General features: G+C 42.8%; 2 protein-coding genes across 18 annotated transcripts in view; both read left to right on the top strand.

The window, feature by feature from the left end:
* ppfia1 (PTPRF interacting protein alpha 1) overlaps window positions 1–4,392 on the top strand; it is a 48,521-nt gene extending 44,129 nt beyond the window's left edge. For 9 of the 13 annotated variants that reach the window (XM_046031996.1, XM_046031997.1, XM_046032002.1 and 6 more), the window contains 3 exons: window positions 1,901–1,969; window positions 2,108–2,276; window positions 2,836–4,392. In XM_046031996.1, coding sequence (XP_045887952.1) covers window positions 1,901–1,969; window positions 2,108–2,276; window positions 2,836–2,897 — 300 coding nt within the window. In that variant the 3' untranslated portion in view covers window positions 2,898–4,392. Of the gene's footprint in view, window positions 1–1,900; window positions 1,970–2,107; window positions 2,277–2,500; window positions 2,566–2,813 lie in introns of all 13 variants that reach the window. The other 4 variants (XM_046031998.1, XM_046031994.1, XM_046032005.1 and 1 more) reach the window with 2 other exon arrangements.
* Window positions 4,393–5,885: 1,493 nt separating this feature from the next.
* The window catches only part of LOC123958716 (src substrate protein p85-like), a 20,306-nt gene continuing 11,304 nt past the window's right edge, over window positions 5,886–14,887 (top strand). For 2 of the 5 annotated variants that reach the window (XM_046032271.1, XM_046032268.1), the window contains exons 1-6: window positions 5,886–6,037; window positions 11,266–11,366; window positions 11,456–11,529; window positions 11,612–11,741; window positions 13,414–13,524; window positions 14,250–14,304. In XM_046032271.1, coding sequence (XP_045888227.1) covers window positions 11,283–11,366; window positions 11,456–11,529; window positions 11,612–11,741; window positions 13,414–13,524; window positions 14,250–14,304 — 454 coding nt within the window. In that variant the 5' untranslated portion in view covers window positions 5,886–6,037; window positions 11,266–11,282. Of the gene's footprint in view, window positions 6,038–6,155; window positions 6,478–11,265; window positions 11,367–11,455; window positions 11,530–11,611; window positions 11,742–13,413; window positions 13,525–14,249; window positions 14,305–14,887 lie in introns of those variants that run through there. The other 3 variants (XM_046032272.1, XM_046032270.1, XM_046032269.1) reach the window with 2 other exon arrangements.

Below are 14,887 nucleotides of genomic sequence, written 5' to 3'. Positions count from 1 at the left end.
GCCACACCGAATTGAAAATTGTTGACCGAAGCTGAAAGTGAACATAATGGAAAAACTTTCCCGAATACAGTACACAGGTCTTCACATGTTTTCCATTTATTTTGCCAATTTTTTCCATAAATGAAATGGTCAGAATGAGCTTTATCCTCAGTGTTTCCTGCAGGATTTGCAGAGACTATGAAGTAAATTACATGAGTCCGTTTACTTTTAATGGACACATGTAATTTGTTTTATACTTTCTGTGAATATAATCCAGTTAATCTTATTTCCATCCTGTACAGACGCCTTATTTTGAAAACCGGACGTTGTCGCATGTGTTTCCTCCTCGCGCTAAATCCATCCAGTCCGACCCGGTTTGATAAATAATGTTGTACGTGGTTCTCGTCTTCACACTAAAGAGCCAAACTGACAGGATAAAGTCTCTAACCTGCCTGTCAGCTCGCTCTGGGCCGCTTCACTTACCGTAAAGGCTGGAATACGTGTGCACTCCAAATGTAGGCGCGGCTAGCTTAATCTCCTTCTCACAGATGAGCGACAAACACTCAAAGCGGGTCAGACCGTTTGTTGCCTTTTCTAAGAAGTCAGCCACAGAACAGAGTTTTCAAACGGCGATTTTTGGACGTCTTTCTCAGACACTTTGAAATGCTTCCACACAGCCGACATGTCAACGTAATTGTTCGGTAAAATGTATTCGGTCTGGTTTGACTTGTTATGCCGAACACCGAAAGCGTTTTTTGTGCTATTTTCGGCCGATTAATTTTGGTTGCCACATGGTAACATTCGGTGCATCCCTAGTTTTAACATGCTGTGAGGGACAAGCAGAAAGGTCATATCTGTACATCCATGCAACATGTAAATGGACTAAACGCTCCCTTGTCTGTAATGTTAGAGACCAATTATATATTCTGATCCACTTGTTCTGTTACTAACTACACTATTTACATTTTTTTACATTAAAGCTGCACTAATCAATATTTTTATATAAACAATGGATGGAATTGCTGTGTAATGTGAAAGGATAACTTCAGTTTCCCTCAGCTCTACTGAGCTTTTAGGCTTCTTTTAGCTCATTGTCTTGGTTTCTCTGTCATCAACCTCGATTTTTGTTTTCCGTGAACAAAGCTTTGATAAACCTTCTTTGTGCTACCTGCCCAGCATCAAACAGCAGACAGACCGTTAGGGACTAGTAATGAAGGAGAAGCTCTCCAGATTAGGTGCCACAAAGCTCGGTTTCAAATTCCCCTTGACATAAGTGCCTCAAGGTTGTAGGTGCATGCAGCAAGGCATAAGTGCCTAGAGATGTGTTAGGTGCAGTGTTACTGTTACTGTCATGTAAGAGTAATTAGTTATATTACAGTGTTACTGTCTCTGAGTTGTTGACACTAGTTTTGTGTTACTTTTAAATTACTTTCACTGCTATTTAATGGGCACATTATTCAGATGGTTAGATGTGCTGCATATGTGGGTTCTAGTGATGTGCAGGCCGCAGTTATATTCGTGGTTTGGGTCGGTCTTTGTCATAAAACAGAACTTTCTGATTAATAGCATGTGGGTTACGGATGAGTAAAAGATGATGAATCGTCTCCCCATTAAAAAAGATCCAACATGTGGCAGCATCATTTCATCGCTTATTTATTTATCTCCTGACGCTCCGACGGGATCGGTCAGGATGCACAGCAGCCTCTCTAATCATGTAAGGAAAGAAAACACATTTATTTATGCATGATCCATATTATCACTATTTAACCCCCCCCAGAGTTTCACAAATCACGTTTTCAGGGGAGCTACGGAGCTACCTTCTTATTAAGAGGAGCCTCGCTCAGGATTCATTTAGAGTTAAATTGGTGCTTTGAATTCAGTAAGAGTCTGTGCTTTTCCTCCTCTCTTCTCTCTTTTCCAGGCCAGAGCAACTCTTGAGCGTGAATACAACAGTCTGCTGGCCGTTGGCACAGACAGGAGAATGGAGGAGGTGACGAACAGAGACACACATCACACTTGCCAACACAGTAACTCAAACTGAGTGAGAAGTGATATGATATCAACTTCCTCTCTTTCACACACCTCTCGATCTCTCCACCCTCCTCTTCTTCCACCGCCTCTCCTCTAGGATGACGATAAGAACTTCCGCCGAGCTCCTTCATGGAGAAAGAAGTTCAGGCCCAAAGACGTGAGGGGGATGTCCTTGGGTGCGTCAGACACCTTGCCCGCCAACTTCCGAGTGACCAGTAGCAGCGCAGCATCTCCCTCCACGCAGCCAAAGAGGAGCCCGATGGACGGTAAGCAGAAGTGTGTGCATGTGTTTGTGTGTGATCTGCTCTGTCAGTGCTGCTGCTCTACTCAAGTAGAGCTTCTCTGACGGGCCCTGAATCAGCCCAGATTCCTTGTACTCTGCCGTGTACTCTTACTTCTTCTTGAGTGGCTTTGCTGCTTTGCCGTTGGTTTATTGTGCTGTGACTAATGGCATGTCTTTGCATGTGATTCTGCCAACATGGGAACACAGGAAGTCAGTCTATACAGAGGCTGGACACTGCCACAGTCAGGACCTACTCTTGTTAACATACAACGGTAAGATAACATGCATCAACTCTGAAATTAGGGAAGCATGTGTACAATCAAAGCACACAGAATGGCTATTTACCTCGCTGCTCTCTTATTCCAAGCAGAAAGCAGCTTTCTTCTTCTGCAGTTCTCGGCTCTAATAACGCACGTTGTACGCCTCTCCTCTCTTTCCCTTTGTTTCTCCCCCCACACATCCCTGGCTCCTGTCCTGCTTCCCCTCTCATGCCCGTTCACCTCTCTCTTCCCCTTCTCAGTTTATCCTCATTATTTCTATAGGTAACCGCTGGTCAGAGGATGAAGGGGAATTCCCCGCATTCAAGACCAGGATGATGAACTGAAATGACTTGCAAGGACACTAAAACGGTGTTTTGGTTTTTTTGTCGTCGTCACAGAGAAAAAAACTCACTCACTCCCTGAGGAAATTTTCTGGATTTATCTACGTTTGTTTATTACATTAATGTAAACCGATGGGACATTTAAATTGATTTTAAAATTACTATGTAATCCCTTTTTGCCTCTCTCCCCTTAATCAACCCACTTTTTTAAAAAAAGAAAACCTTTCCACTGTGCCCGTATTAAGCTCAGCTCTCAGATGTATGTAACTGAATGTTTCACTTGTCTGAAGTTTGTATATTTCTACCAACAGACATTTTATCTAATCTTTTTTTATAATACTGATTCTATTGACCAGATGTATGTTTTTGTTTTCCTCTCTTTTGAATTGAATTCTAATCATTGAATTTATGCTTAAGTGACTTTGATATGTGATATATAACTTAATTCATATCCTTTGCCCTTTTTAACTGTTGTAATTTTTGTAGCTTATTTCTTGTGATTTTGTGTAAATGCAGCTCTTAGGTAAATGGATGTGTGAATATCAGACAAATTGCTGGAGTTGTCAGTGTTTCACAAACTGCTCAACACTGTGAGTCATCCATCACCATTAGAATAACTGCTGGCAAGCCAGGTGATGATGACAGCAGATATCATGTGAAACACACGTTATGTTTTCCTTTTCTCTTCTTTATTTTCCATATCTGCGAAACCAAAATGAAACTCTTGAATTTAAGAATTAAAGCCATATAACAGTAGCGAGGGGGAAAAAAACAGGGCTTCTTTCAGATGCGAGTGAAAACAGAATTTGAGGTTCTCTCTCGTTGACCTTGCATGCAGAAACTTCTCCACTTATCCCCGCCCTTCCACACCCAGCTTACCCCTTTAACAAAAGCAAACCTCCCTCACCTCTGGAGGAACAGGAGGACTTTAAATGTACAGATGAGTCGGAAGTGTGGCGACTCCTTCGATGGACCAACTTCACCGAGGCCTCAGTCGATCCCCGCTGTGACTAGATAACCCTCAAGGCGGTGCGATCCACCCCCAAACCTTTTTTAAGAAGATTTCATATCGAGCCTTATTGTTTCTTAACTCCTCTCTGTGTTCTGTTCTTATTTATTATTACTCATCCACATTGTTTTTCGTCAGTTCTACTTTCAGAGATGATGCGCCAGTTTGCTCCTCTGTGAATGTAGCAACGCTCCTCTCTGTCCTGTCCACGCTCCAAACACAGGTTCCAGCATTAGTTTTCATGACAAATGAGAAGGAACCGAAGACCTTTCTTTCACCCTACATGTAGTTCAAGCTCAAAGTAGAAATGCTTTTTTTCTGTATGTGATTTAGTCATTTATGCACAATGCAAATCATGTTGCTGTTTTATTCCTGCTCTTCCCGTTGAATCTTCTGATCTTGTAACAATGATGTACAGTCTGAGTACTTATAAACTATTTTTATCACAATATTATTTATTGCTTACTTTCAATAAAATACTGAAACTTATTTTCCACTGCAGATAAAGAAAAAGACTAAATCTTTTCTTTTCAAGAATATCTTGCCTTTTCCTGTCCACCTTTTGTTTCCAGTTGACAAGCCTACTTTTTTGCCATATGTGGCAAAGGGCAGTGTCTAAACTCATCTATCGGTTTTCAGGCAGCGATGAGGCGACACTGTTTGTTGGAATTCTGAATGATTTCCCAGAGGTTTTCTGGAAAGAAGGATGTAATTTGGAACTAATATAGGGAAAGGTTCCTAGGAAATGACAGTATAAAGTGTTCACTCTCCCTTGGAAGTTTTTATGATCTTATAATATATCAAAGGTGATTTAATGTTGCTTTTTGACACTGATAGACATAGACCTTTTTCCTGTCATAGTTAAAACTCTTTTCTGCAAAGTGATCTAAATTACTGCAAAGGATTAGTGATTGTGCACTGCTGTCTGACACAAAACAATGTTTATTTAATTTTATACATTTCTAAATAATGGAATTCACCAGTTACAACTGAGGACATGAAATACACAGTAACAATGAATTCATCAGATTATATTTTCCACCTGTTTGTTACTTGAGAAATCCAGAGCTCTCAAAGAAAAGACAGATTTTATATAACAAAGATGCAAGCAACACAATATATCTTTATCAGAGGAGGTGAAATTATAAGTACTGTGTTTATTTACATCATCATCCCTGGCAAGGGTGTCACTTTGTGTTAAAAATGGTGGTGACATAGGGGCTCAGATTAGGGGTGTGATGATACACTTGGCTCACAATATGGGGTTCGTGATAAGATTTTTTTAACACTACTTTGAAGAAATATTCAATGCAGAAATATAAGAAGAAATGTCTGAGCATTAAGACACTTAATTTCCTTCATTCTGTAGACATTTTCTGCACAGATTATGGTGGAAGTGTCTGTATTTATACAAAGGGAAACGCAATTCCGGTGGGAGGTGACAATTTAAAATATAAAAAGATAAATATAAAGCAGTAATGAGCAGCTTGTTTAATTTTTTTTAGTTTAAGTTACTTTTTTGATAGGGCACATTAGTTTCTTCCATATTTAAATTGTATTGCATGTTTTCTTTTTGTGAACATAAGCCTTTCTCAATGCATTTTAATTTGTTAGTTAACATTTCTTGTTGCTATTTTTCAGAACATTTTCATGAAATGCTTTTAAAAAGTGGCAAGACCACCCCCCTAACCCAATACTAGAGGTTCTGCTCGGCCCTGTTAAGAGCAGTTAGTTACTTATGGCACCAATTGAGTTTAAAAAGCCAGGAGTATGTAGAGTCTGGGAAGATCGTACAGTAACAGAGTGCTGTGTAAAATATTTAAAAAATAAGAACAGGTAGCAGATGGAGTCTTGCCTTGATTTTAAATAAAAAAGCATTAGTGTGCAGATGTCTAATTATTTTGGCCTAACTGGGACGTCATCATCAAATCACTACAGTCCCACGCCCACTGATGACGTCAGCACTGGCGGAGAACGGGATAGTGGGAGAGCCGGAAGAGCCGCGGAGAGAGAGCGCGAGCAGCAGCAGCAGCAGCAGAGTCTCCAGCGACGTTACTGTTCCTCCGGCAGAGCGCGAGCGGGTTCTCTTTAAACGTGACTTTGGACGGTGGTCGGAGCTCCTTCGCCGCAGACGGTGAGTGTTGAAGAAACGAGCAGAGTGAAATGTCTCACCTGTGAACAAACCCTGCACAGAAGCTCGCGCTGAGTCACTTCATCATTCCAGGAGGCGGCGCTAGCTTTAGCCAGCTAGCTAACTGGGAAAACTGGAACAGGAAATGCCAGAGACGGGCAGACTTCAGATTCAGGAGCTAAAAGAGGCACCTTTTTCTGTCACTTAACGTTAAACGAGCTGCTAACGACACGTCTCGTTTCCAAAGCCTGTCTCCGCCGGAGATGACCTTAAAAACGACACGACGTTTGTGTTCCCGTGAAGTTGGTGTGCAAGGAAAAAACCCCACAGCGCGAGTGTTTGTTAGCTGCGCTTTAATGGGGAAATCTACACTTCTATCTAATACAAGTCTTTATATATGTGGCCTGACCTACTTTGAATGAAGCAAACTAACCGACATTAATGTAAGTAAGGAGCTTACTTTCCCAACTCCTCCCTGTTCCCTTCATCTACACCTCACAGCCACACCTGATTGGCATTTTCTGAAGAAAGACTGAACCGTTTGCATAGATGTGAGCAGGGCTATTCTGAGATAATCTAGTTCAGCTTTGACAGATCTAGGCACAGTGGTTTTTGATCTGTACCTGGTCTAATGTGATCTAGGTGTAACCCCCCCCCCCCCAAGAAGCAGTGACATCGCCCCCTTATTTGGGCATTTTTACAAATACAGGAAGTGTTTCACAAATCTGAAGCTGTGTCTCAAAGAGTATCTGGCTTCTCTGAGATGATCTAGTCTAGATTTGACAGATCTAAGCACAGTGGTTTTTGATCTGTACCTGGTCTAATGTGATCTAGGTGTAACCCCCCCCCCCAAGAAGCAGTGACATCGCCCCCTTATTTGGGCATTTTTACAAATACAGGAAGTGTTTCACAAATCTGAAGCTGTGTCTCAAAGAGTATCTGGCTTCTCTGAGATGATCTAGTCTAGATTTGACAGATCTAAGCACAGTGGTTTTTGATCTGTACCTGGTCTAATGTGATCTAGGTGTAACCCCCCCCCCCAAGAAGCAGTGACATCGCCCCCTTATTTGGGCATTTTTACAAATACAGGAAGTGTTTCACAAATCTGAAGCTGTGTCTCAAAGAGTATCTGGCTTCTCTGAGATGATCTAGTCTAGATTTGACAGATCTAAGCACAGTGGTTTTTGATCTGTACCTGGTCTAATGTGATCTAGGTGTAACCCCCCCCCCCAAGAAGCAGTGACATCGCCCCCTTATTTGGGCATTTTTACAAATACAGGAAGTGTTTCACAAATCTGAAGCTGTGTCTCAAAGAGTATCTGGCTTCTCTGAGATGATCTAGTCTAGATTTGACAGATCTAAGCACAGTGGTTTTTGATCTGTACCTGGTCTAATGTGATCTAGGTGTACCCCCCCCCCCCCCAAGAAGCAGTGACATCGCCCCCTTATTTGGGCATTTTTACAAATACAGGAAGTGTTTCACAAATCTGAAGCTGTGTCTCAAAGAGTATCTGGCTTCTCTGAGATAATCTAGTCTAGATTTGACAGATCTAGGCACAGTGGTTTTTGATCTGGACCTGGTCCAATGTGATCTAGGTGTTTAAAAAAGCAGTATACTCTCCCTTAAATGCCACATCGCAAGCTAATTTGAGCACAGTGGCTAGTACTCTTTCAGTTGCCTTTGACATGGTGGGTAGTATGCTAATTATTCTGTAGGCTAATTGTGGACCTCTGAGAGATTATTGGCGCCAAATGTAAACATTCAGACACAGTTTTTTATAGCAAATATTTTTGATTATTTTGCTCACTTTCCTCAAATTTGACACAGAAACGTAAAACAACATTTTATATGCAGTTGTCAACCGTATGTTTCTAAAAGTAAAATTAAATCTTAATGGTTAATGTGGCTGTGTTGTGGAGATACTCATGTGAAGTTGGGAGTTGCCAGGAGGTGAGCGGAGCCACGTCTCCTGCAGCCTCTGATTGAACACAGATGCTGATTGACCACTTTGTGCTGAGTCAGGAATAAGGATTAGCACAGGAAGGGTTTTGTTCCAGTTCGATGCCAGATCACACAGAACCAGCCACACACAGTTATTCATCATTTAGCGCTGCAGCATCTATGTTTCAGTGCAGGTCAGTGTGATTCAGCAGGATTTGACAGATATTGAACATTTTCCTCAAAGACAATCCATCATGAAGAATACCTTGTAAGTCACAATCTATATTAATACAGTCCATCTGTCCATACTGGCCGTGAATTGATCCTTGTGTGTATGTGACTCAAATGTAAGTAGAGCTCAAACAATTAGTTGATTAATCATTATAATAAGAATAATAAACTTTATTTATACGCCACTTATCAAGACAGATAAAAGTTACAAAATTACTTTACATGGGTGAACACAAATTAAAAGCATTTCAAGACAGAGGCAAAATAAATCAGGCAATTTAAACTCACCTAAAAAGAAATAATATTCCAAAACAGTGATACAGTTAAAATGGTCGTATTTGTCTTGAGAAGTGATTTATTAAAAGATGTCACCGAACCTCCGAGCCTCAAGTTCTCGGGCAGGGCGCTCCAGAGCTGAGGGGCTCTAACTGCAAAAGCCCGGTCACCTTTAGGCTTAAACCAGGACTTAGGAACAGCTAACAGAGCCCTGCCCGAGGATCTGGCTCTGGCACCTAGGGGAGCAGCAATTCAGCAATGTAGCTGGGAGCAGAACCATGAAGTGCTTTAAAAGTGATCAGGAAAATCTTAAAATCAACTCTAAAACTTACAGGTAACCAGTGAAGGGAGGCTAAACAGGACTGATGTGATTTTGTTTACTTAGTCAGTTGACCGAAAAGTACAAGCAACTAAATTAATAGTACGAGCAACAAATGTCAAACACTCTTTAGTTCTATTTCCCTATTTCATTTGATTTGGTGTTGGACTATTGGTCATTGGGATATTGAAAATTGTGATGGGGGGGGGGGGGGGGGGGGGGATGTGTGTGGATTCTACTACATGACATCTGCCCCGCAAGATGTACCCTAAAACGAAGTTAAAAAATGAATAATAATAATAAATCATCCTCATGTACAGTAACATTAGCGACTTACTTTGCAGCCGTCGCTCCTGACAGATCGCGGCACCCTCATAGTTTATACCCATCTAGGCTGAGGTCATGAGGTTGAATCCACGGTAATGGTTCAGCAAACCGTCCTCTTGGTTTTTTTAATCAGTTTGCACAGATTTCCGCATCAATGTTTATTTCTACCATATGACTACTGTCACCATGTAAGAACGTCAACATTTGATGATTCTGCAAAACCTTGGATTACAATTAAAACATTTTTTTTTATTTTTTTATGTCAGGCATTTAAAATTTTGTCCAGTATCTTTACATGGCTACTAAAGTATGGTTTCGCAAAGACCGTGGTGACACCTAATAATGTTAATTGACAGGATGTAAACTCTGGTCTTACGTCTTACACGTTTGTCCACCTCTGCGACCTCCACATCCTTATATTCTGAAAGGTGCAGACTTGTCAAATGTAGAAGTGATTTGTAGAGATACCGGGCTGACACCAGTAACTTCAACTCTGTGATTAATGCATTTATCCATCCTTCTCCATCCATCTTCATCCGCTTATCCGGGGTTGGGTCGCGGGGGCAGCAGCTCCAGCAGGGGACCCCAAACTTCTTTCCCGAGCCACATTAACCAGCTCTGACTGGGGGATCCCGAGGCGTTCCCAGGCCAGTGTGGAGATATAATCTCTCCACCTAGTCCTGGGTCTTCCCTGAGGCCTCCTCCCAGCCGGTCGTGCCTGGAACACCTCCCTAGGGAGGCGTCCAGGAGGCATCCTTACCAGATGCCCAAACCACCTCAACTGGCTCCTCTCAACGCAAAGGAGCAGCGGCTCTATTCTGAGCTCCTCGCGGATGGCCGAGCTTCTCACCCCATCTCTAAGGGAGACACCAGCCACCCGCCTGAGGAAACCTATTTCGGCCGCTTGTACCCGCGATCTCGTTCTTTCGGTCATGACCCAGCCTTCACGATCATAGGTGAGGGTAGGAACGAAAATTGACCGGTAGATCGAGAGCTTTGCCTTACGGCTCAGCTCTCTTTTCGTCACAACGGTGCGGTAAAGCGAGTGCAATACCGCCCCCGCTGCTCCGATTCTCCTGGAGTTGGCACTCTACCGGTTTCCTGCTGAGAACCATGGCCTCAGATTTAGAGGTGCTAATCCTCATCCCAACCGCTTTGAACCAATCCATTGAGAGCTGAAGGTCACGGGCCGATGATGCCATCAGCACCACATCATCCGCAAAAAGCAGTGACGAGATCCCAAGTCCACCGAACTGCAACCCCTCCCCACCACGACTACGCCTCGATAGCCTGTCCATGAATATCACAAAGCGCATGCGTTTAAAAGAAAAGAAAATTGTGATGGAACCTTTTTTTTTTTTTAAATAATTGGCTGATTAATCGCCACTGAAAATATTTGCAGCCTTAAATATACCAACCAAATCCACTGTCCTTTGCAAGCTTTCAAACTCTGAAGCCTCATTTTAGCGCAGCTGAACCTTAGAAGGCACGTTCGTAAGGAACGGGACTGTGGACTTTGATCCCCATCTTTAACGTAGGAGTCTCATTAGCAAGGCATCGTTTCACAGCCAGTATGGGCAGGAGGAAAGACTACAGCAACCATTAACTCCTTCAGTGCAATATGGATGCGAGTAGGGCAGCCAGCAACTAACAGTTATTTTCAGAATCAATTCATTTGCTTACTCCTTAATCGATTACTCATTTAGTCTGTTGTGTGCGAAATATGTCCATCGCAGTTTCCAAGTCGACGTCTTCAAATGTCTTGTTTGTAGACCCAAAGATATTCAGTTTGATATATGATGATGATGATGGAAACAAAGAATGGTGCAGTGTTTGTTTGATAGATGACTTAAACGAGAAATCACTTCTAGTTTTCTACATTTCACCAAGTGATTAATCATACATTTTTCCAGCTCTGCAAGCGATGAGAGATGATGGTGATAGATTTGAGAAATCTCAAAGTGCAGTAAATAGTGGAAACACAAGGGCAGCTTACTGAGCACTTCCAAGAGCTTTTGACTGCGTTCCATGGCCTTCTTCAGCTTTGAAAACCCTGAGCTTATCATTAGACAAATATATCCTTGAATCTGGTTTCTCTGCCGTGTTTTTCTCACGTTAGGTTTTCTTGTCTTTCAGTGTGTGTTGTACTAAAGATGTGGAAGGCAGCAGCAGGACAGTCAGTCAGTGTGGCTGTAAATGACGGAGGGGACGACTGGGAGACCGACCCTGACTTTGAGGTACCTCTACATGCTTCTTCCTCTGTCCTTTTTCACCTTCACTCTCCTCATCATTTCTTGCCTACGTCATTCATTTTCTGGATTTCTAGAATGATGTATCGGAGAAGGAGCAGCGCTGGGGGGCCAAGACGGTGTCGGGCTCAGGACATCAGGAGCACATAGAGTGAGGAAGCGAGCCTTTTTTCCTTTTGGTATTAAATGCAACATCGAAGGTTGTGTCCTTACTCTGTCCCTTCTTGGCATAGTATCCACCAGCTGCGTGAGACTGTTTCGACGGAGCACACCAGCCTGAAGAAGAAGGAGTTGGACACCATGCCAAAGGCCTCGCATGGATATGGAGGAAAATTTGGAGTGCAGCAGGACCGCATGGACAAGGTAGGAGGGGCCGCAAGACTTCTGCTCAGAGATCAACCCCTTTGTCTTTGTTTTGTTTTTTGCTTTCACATTTACATTTTGCCTTTTTTAAAGAGCGGTGTCCCTGATTTATCGCTGCGTTGCCTGATGAAATGGTGATGCTGCAAAAGTAATACTGAAGTTCGGGGCCATTTAGTAGCTGTTCTGGAGCTTTCATCAGCCGATGGATCTCCATCTGCTACTAAATGGCCCTTGAGGACGGTTTCTTTTAATAAGTGCCTTCCCAAGAAAAAAACAGTCCATTTGAAGAATGTCTTGTCTTTGATGTGAATGTGCGGCAGGTCAGCGGCACAGGACCATAAGTTGTTCAAGTCAACTATTAGCCAAAAGGCTTAAGTAAGAATAGAGAGGGAGGCAGATGGCCATTCTTTCCATTATTGTGTCGCAGCAACAGTGAAACTTACCGCCAGTGGTGGATGCACTCGTCCAGGAGAACGTTTTACATTTTGTAAAAGTGCTGAATACTGCTTTTATCAGTGCATGTGCAGAAAAAAAGTAGTTCAAAAGTCGGAATTTACTTTACTTTATTTTTTTGTTTCAGCAGATGGCGTTAAGAAAGGATTTATGATTTGTAAAAACCATTGGTCACTATTTGCTGCTGTTTTATGCTATCCGTCAGGAGAGGCTTGTTTTTATTTTGTTAAGTGTTGTCTGATGTTACGTTAAGCTGACACGGAGTAAATTTTACATTACCGAGCGACAGTGAACGCACCACTGCAGATGTCACTCACTAACGTTAGTTTCGGTTTTGATCCACATGTGGCAGGGTGAAAACTGAATCGCGGGTAAATTTATGAAACACGGCGCATGTGGAAATGGTCTCTTGGAACGTTTCAGCCTCGGTTTCAGAACCTTCACAGCCCGAATATTCTCATATCCTTGTCCAGCAGGAAGTCATTTTGTCATGTCGTCGTCGTCAGTTTACTGAAAGGATATGTAACAGACTTGTGGACAAACATTTATTTCTATTCTATTGGGCTGTAGCCCTCATTGTTGACTGTTACTCGATCTGTAGATCAATGATGTGTGTAGCACTACACCACGGATCAATCTGTACAGTGCCTTTGACCTAATCTACCTTTTTCCCTCCACTTTATTCTGAATATCTTGCCCGTGTACAGCTACAGTGCAAGCAGTGTGTCACTTTTGTTTGAGGGCTGAAACTAGTTTTCTTGCAGCTGAAACGAAATATAAACCAGCTCGCTAGATCCTGGTTTCTGTTACTAAAAAATAATCTACCATTTTGTAGCTTACATTTTTTTCTTTTTGAAAATCTGAGACGCCAACATTTTTACAAATCTGAAGGACCTCAGAGTCCTTTGAGCCTCTGCAGCTGTTTCTCAGACGTTCATCTCGCTCTCTCTGTGTGTTTGTGCGAACATGCTGAGTCAGTTGTGGCCATTTCACACTCGATTATCTTTCCTGGCAAGCAGCTCTGTCCATCCACACCTTTCTCTCTCTGGGCTGTGTGGTCATTGCAGCGTGAATGTGATGAGGGAGCACTGTTTACTCCACACTGATGAGTCAATGTCGCCACCGCAAACTGCTGGCTGTTTCCAGCTTTGGCGTTCTTTTCAGGACCCCTACCCCCCTGAGTGGTTCCCTTTCTAAGAAAATTGTCTTTTCTGTGCAGTCAGCTGTGGGTCATGACTACCAGAGCAAGTTGTCCAAGCACTGCTCCCAGACAGACACCTCCAAGGGCTTTGGAGGGAAGTTCGGAGTGCAAGCTGACCGCGTTGACCAGGTATTTCCAGCGGCTGTTCAACACTAGATAACATCTCCTTGATTTTAAACATGGTTTTTGGGTAGATGTTAAAGAAATGACACGCACCTGGGCTGAGACAGTGCCAGAAGGTGTTCAATAGCAGTGTTTACCACAGGAGTTTATGAGACTATGGTGGGTGGGCCCCGGGCCGACATTTTAAAGTGACATGCATTAATGTGGTGCAAAATTAAGAGGCTATCTATGAAGAACTTTGACCTCTTGTAAACAATGTTGTGCTCTAGTAAACTATGTGATCATAAACCCATTGTATAGCTATAAATGGTGATGAAACGGCAACAAAAGTCAACAAATCTGGTGTGGAGAAGACGCACGCCTTTGGTGTGAGAGGCCCGGGTTCAATTCCCCACTGTGACCCCTCCACCAGTGTGTACCTGAGCAAGACACTTAACCCCTAGTTGCTCCAGAGGCGTGCGACCTCTGACATGTACAGCAATTGTAAGTCGCTCTGTAAAAGAGCCTCTGTAAAAGCTGTCCGAAGTCCATATTTAGATTAAAAATCAAGAGTTATTGCTGTTACACTTGAAAGTGTAGCAGTTCAGCAGTGGATCAAATATAAAAACTGATATAGTTAATCTGTCATTTTCACAGATGGTTAGGACTGTGACAGGGATAAAACTGTCACATACAGTGGAAAGTAGTCAGTAGTAGTAATAATTGTGTTGCTTCTTTCTCTTTTATTCCAGTCAGCTGTTGGGTTTGAGTATGCCGGGAAGACGGAGAAACATGCTTCACAGAGAGGTAAGGTCACAACTTGACGACTTTTTGCACGTCTGCTTCAGTTTCGATTTCAGATCAGCTCTATTTATATATTAATACCCAATTCATAACAGAGCAGGTCTAGACCGTACTCAACCCGACAATTCCCACCATGAGAAAGCATGGCAAGGGAAAAACTCCTTTTAACCAGCAGAACCTAGACTAGCCATAATAATGATGATGACGATAGGACTAGTAACAATAGTCGTTGCAGTAGAGGGTGTCGAGCAGGAACACGGGGGCAGCAGGTGACCCGCAACCACAGATCCAGACTCCACAGCTCCAGAGCCAGAAAACCTGCAGGAAGTGATAGGAGGAGAGGAGAGGGACGAGAAAGCACAAGACTACCGGAAAGGGGAGAAGTTGTGTTAGTAACATGCAATAATGGGATGAGGTTGCATACAGAGGGAGAGAAAGTAGAGGAGAGAGGAGCTCAGTGCATCATGGGAAATCCCCCGGCAGTCTAGGCCTATAGCAGCATAACTAAGGGATGGTTCAGGACTCACCTGAGCCAGCCCTAACTATAAGCTTTATCAAAGAGGAAAGTCTTAAGCCTACTCTTAAA

This window comes from Micropterus dolomieu, linkage group LG20, assembly GCF_021292245.1.
Source record: "Micropterus dolomieu isolate WLL.071019.BEF.003 ecotype Adirondacks linkage group LG20, ASM2129224v1, whole genome shotgun sequence".
Taxonomy (NCBI): Eukaryota; Metazoa; Chordata; class Actinopteri; order Centrarchiformes; family Centrarchidae; genus Micropterus; species Micropterus dolomieu.
This window is presented reverse-complemented; position numbering and strand designations above follow the sequence as displayed.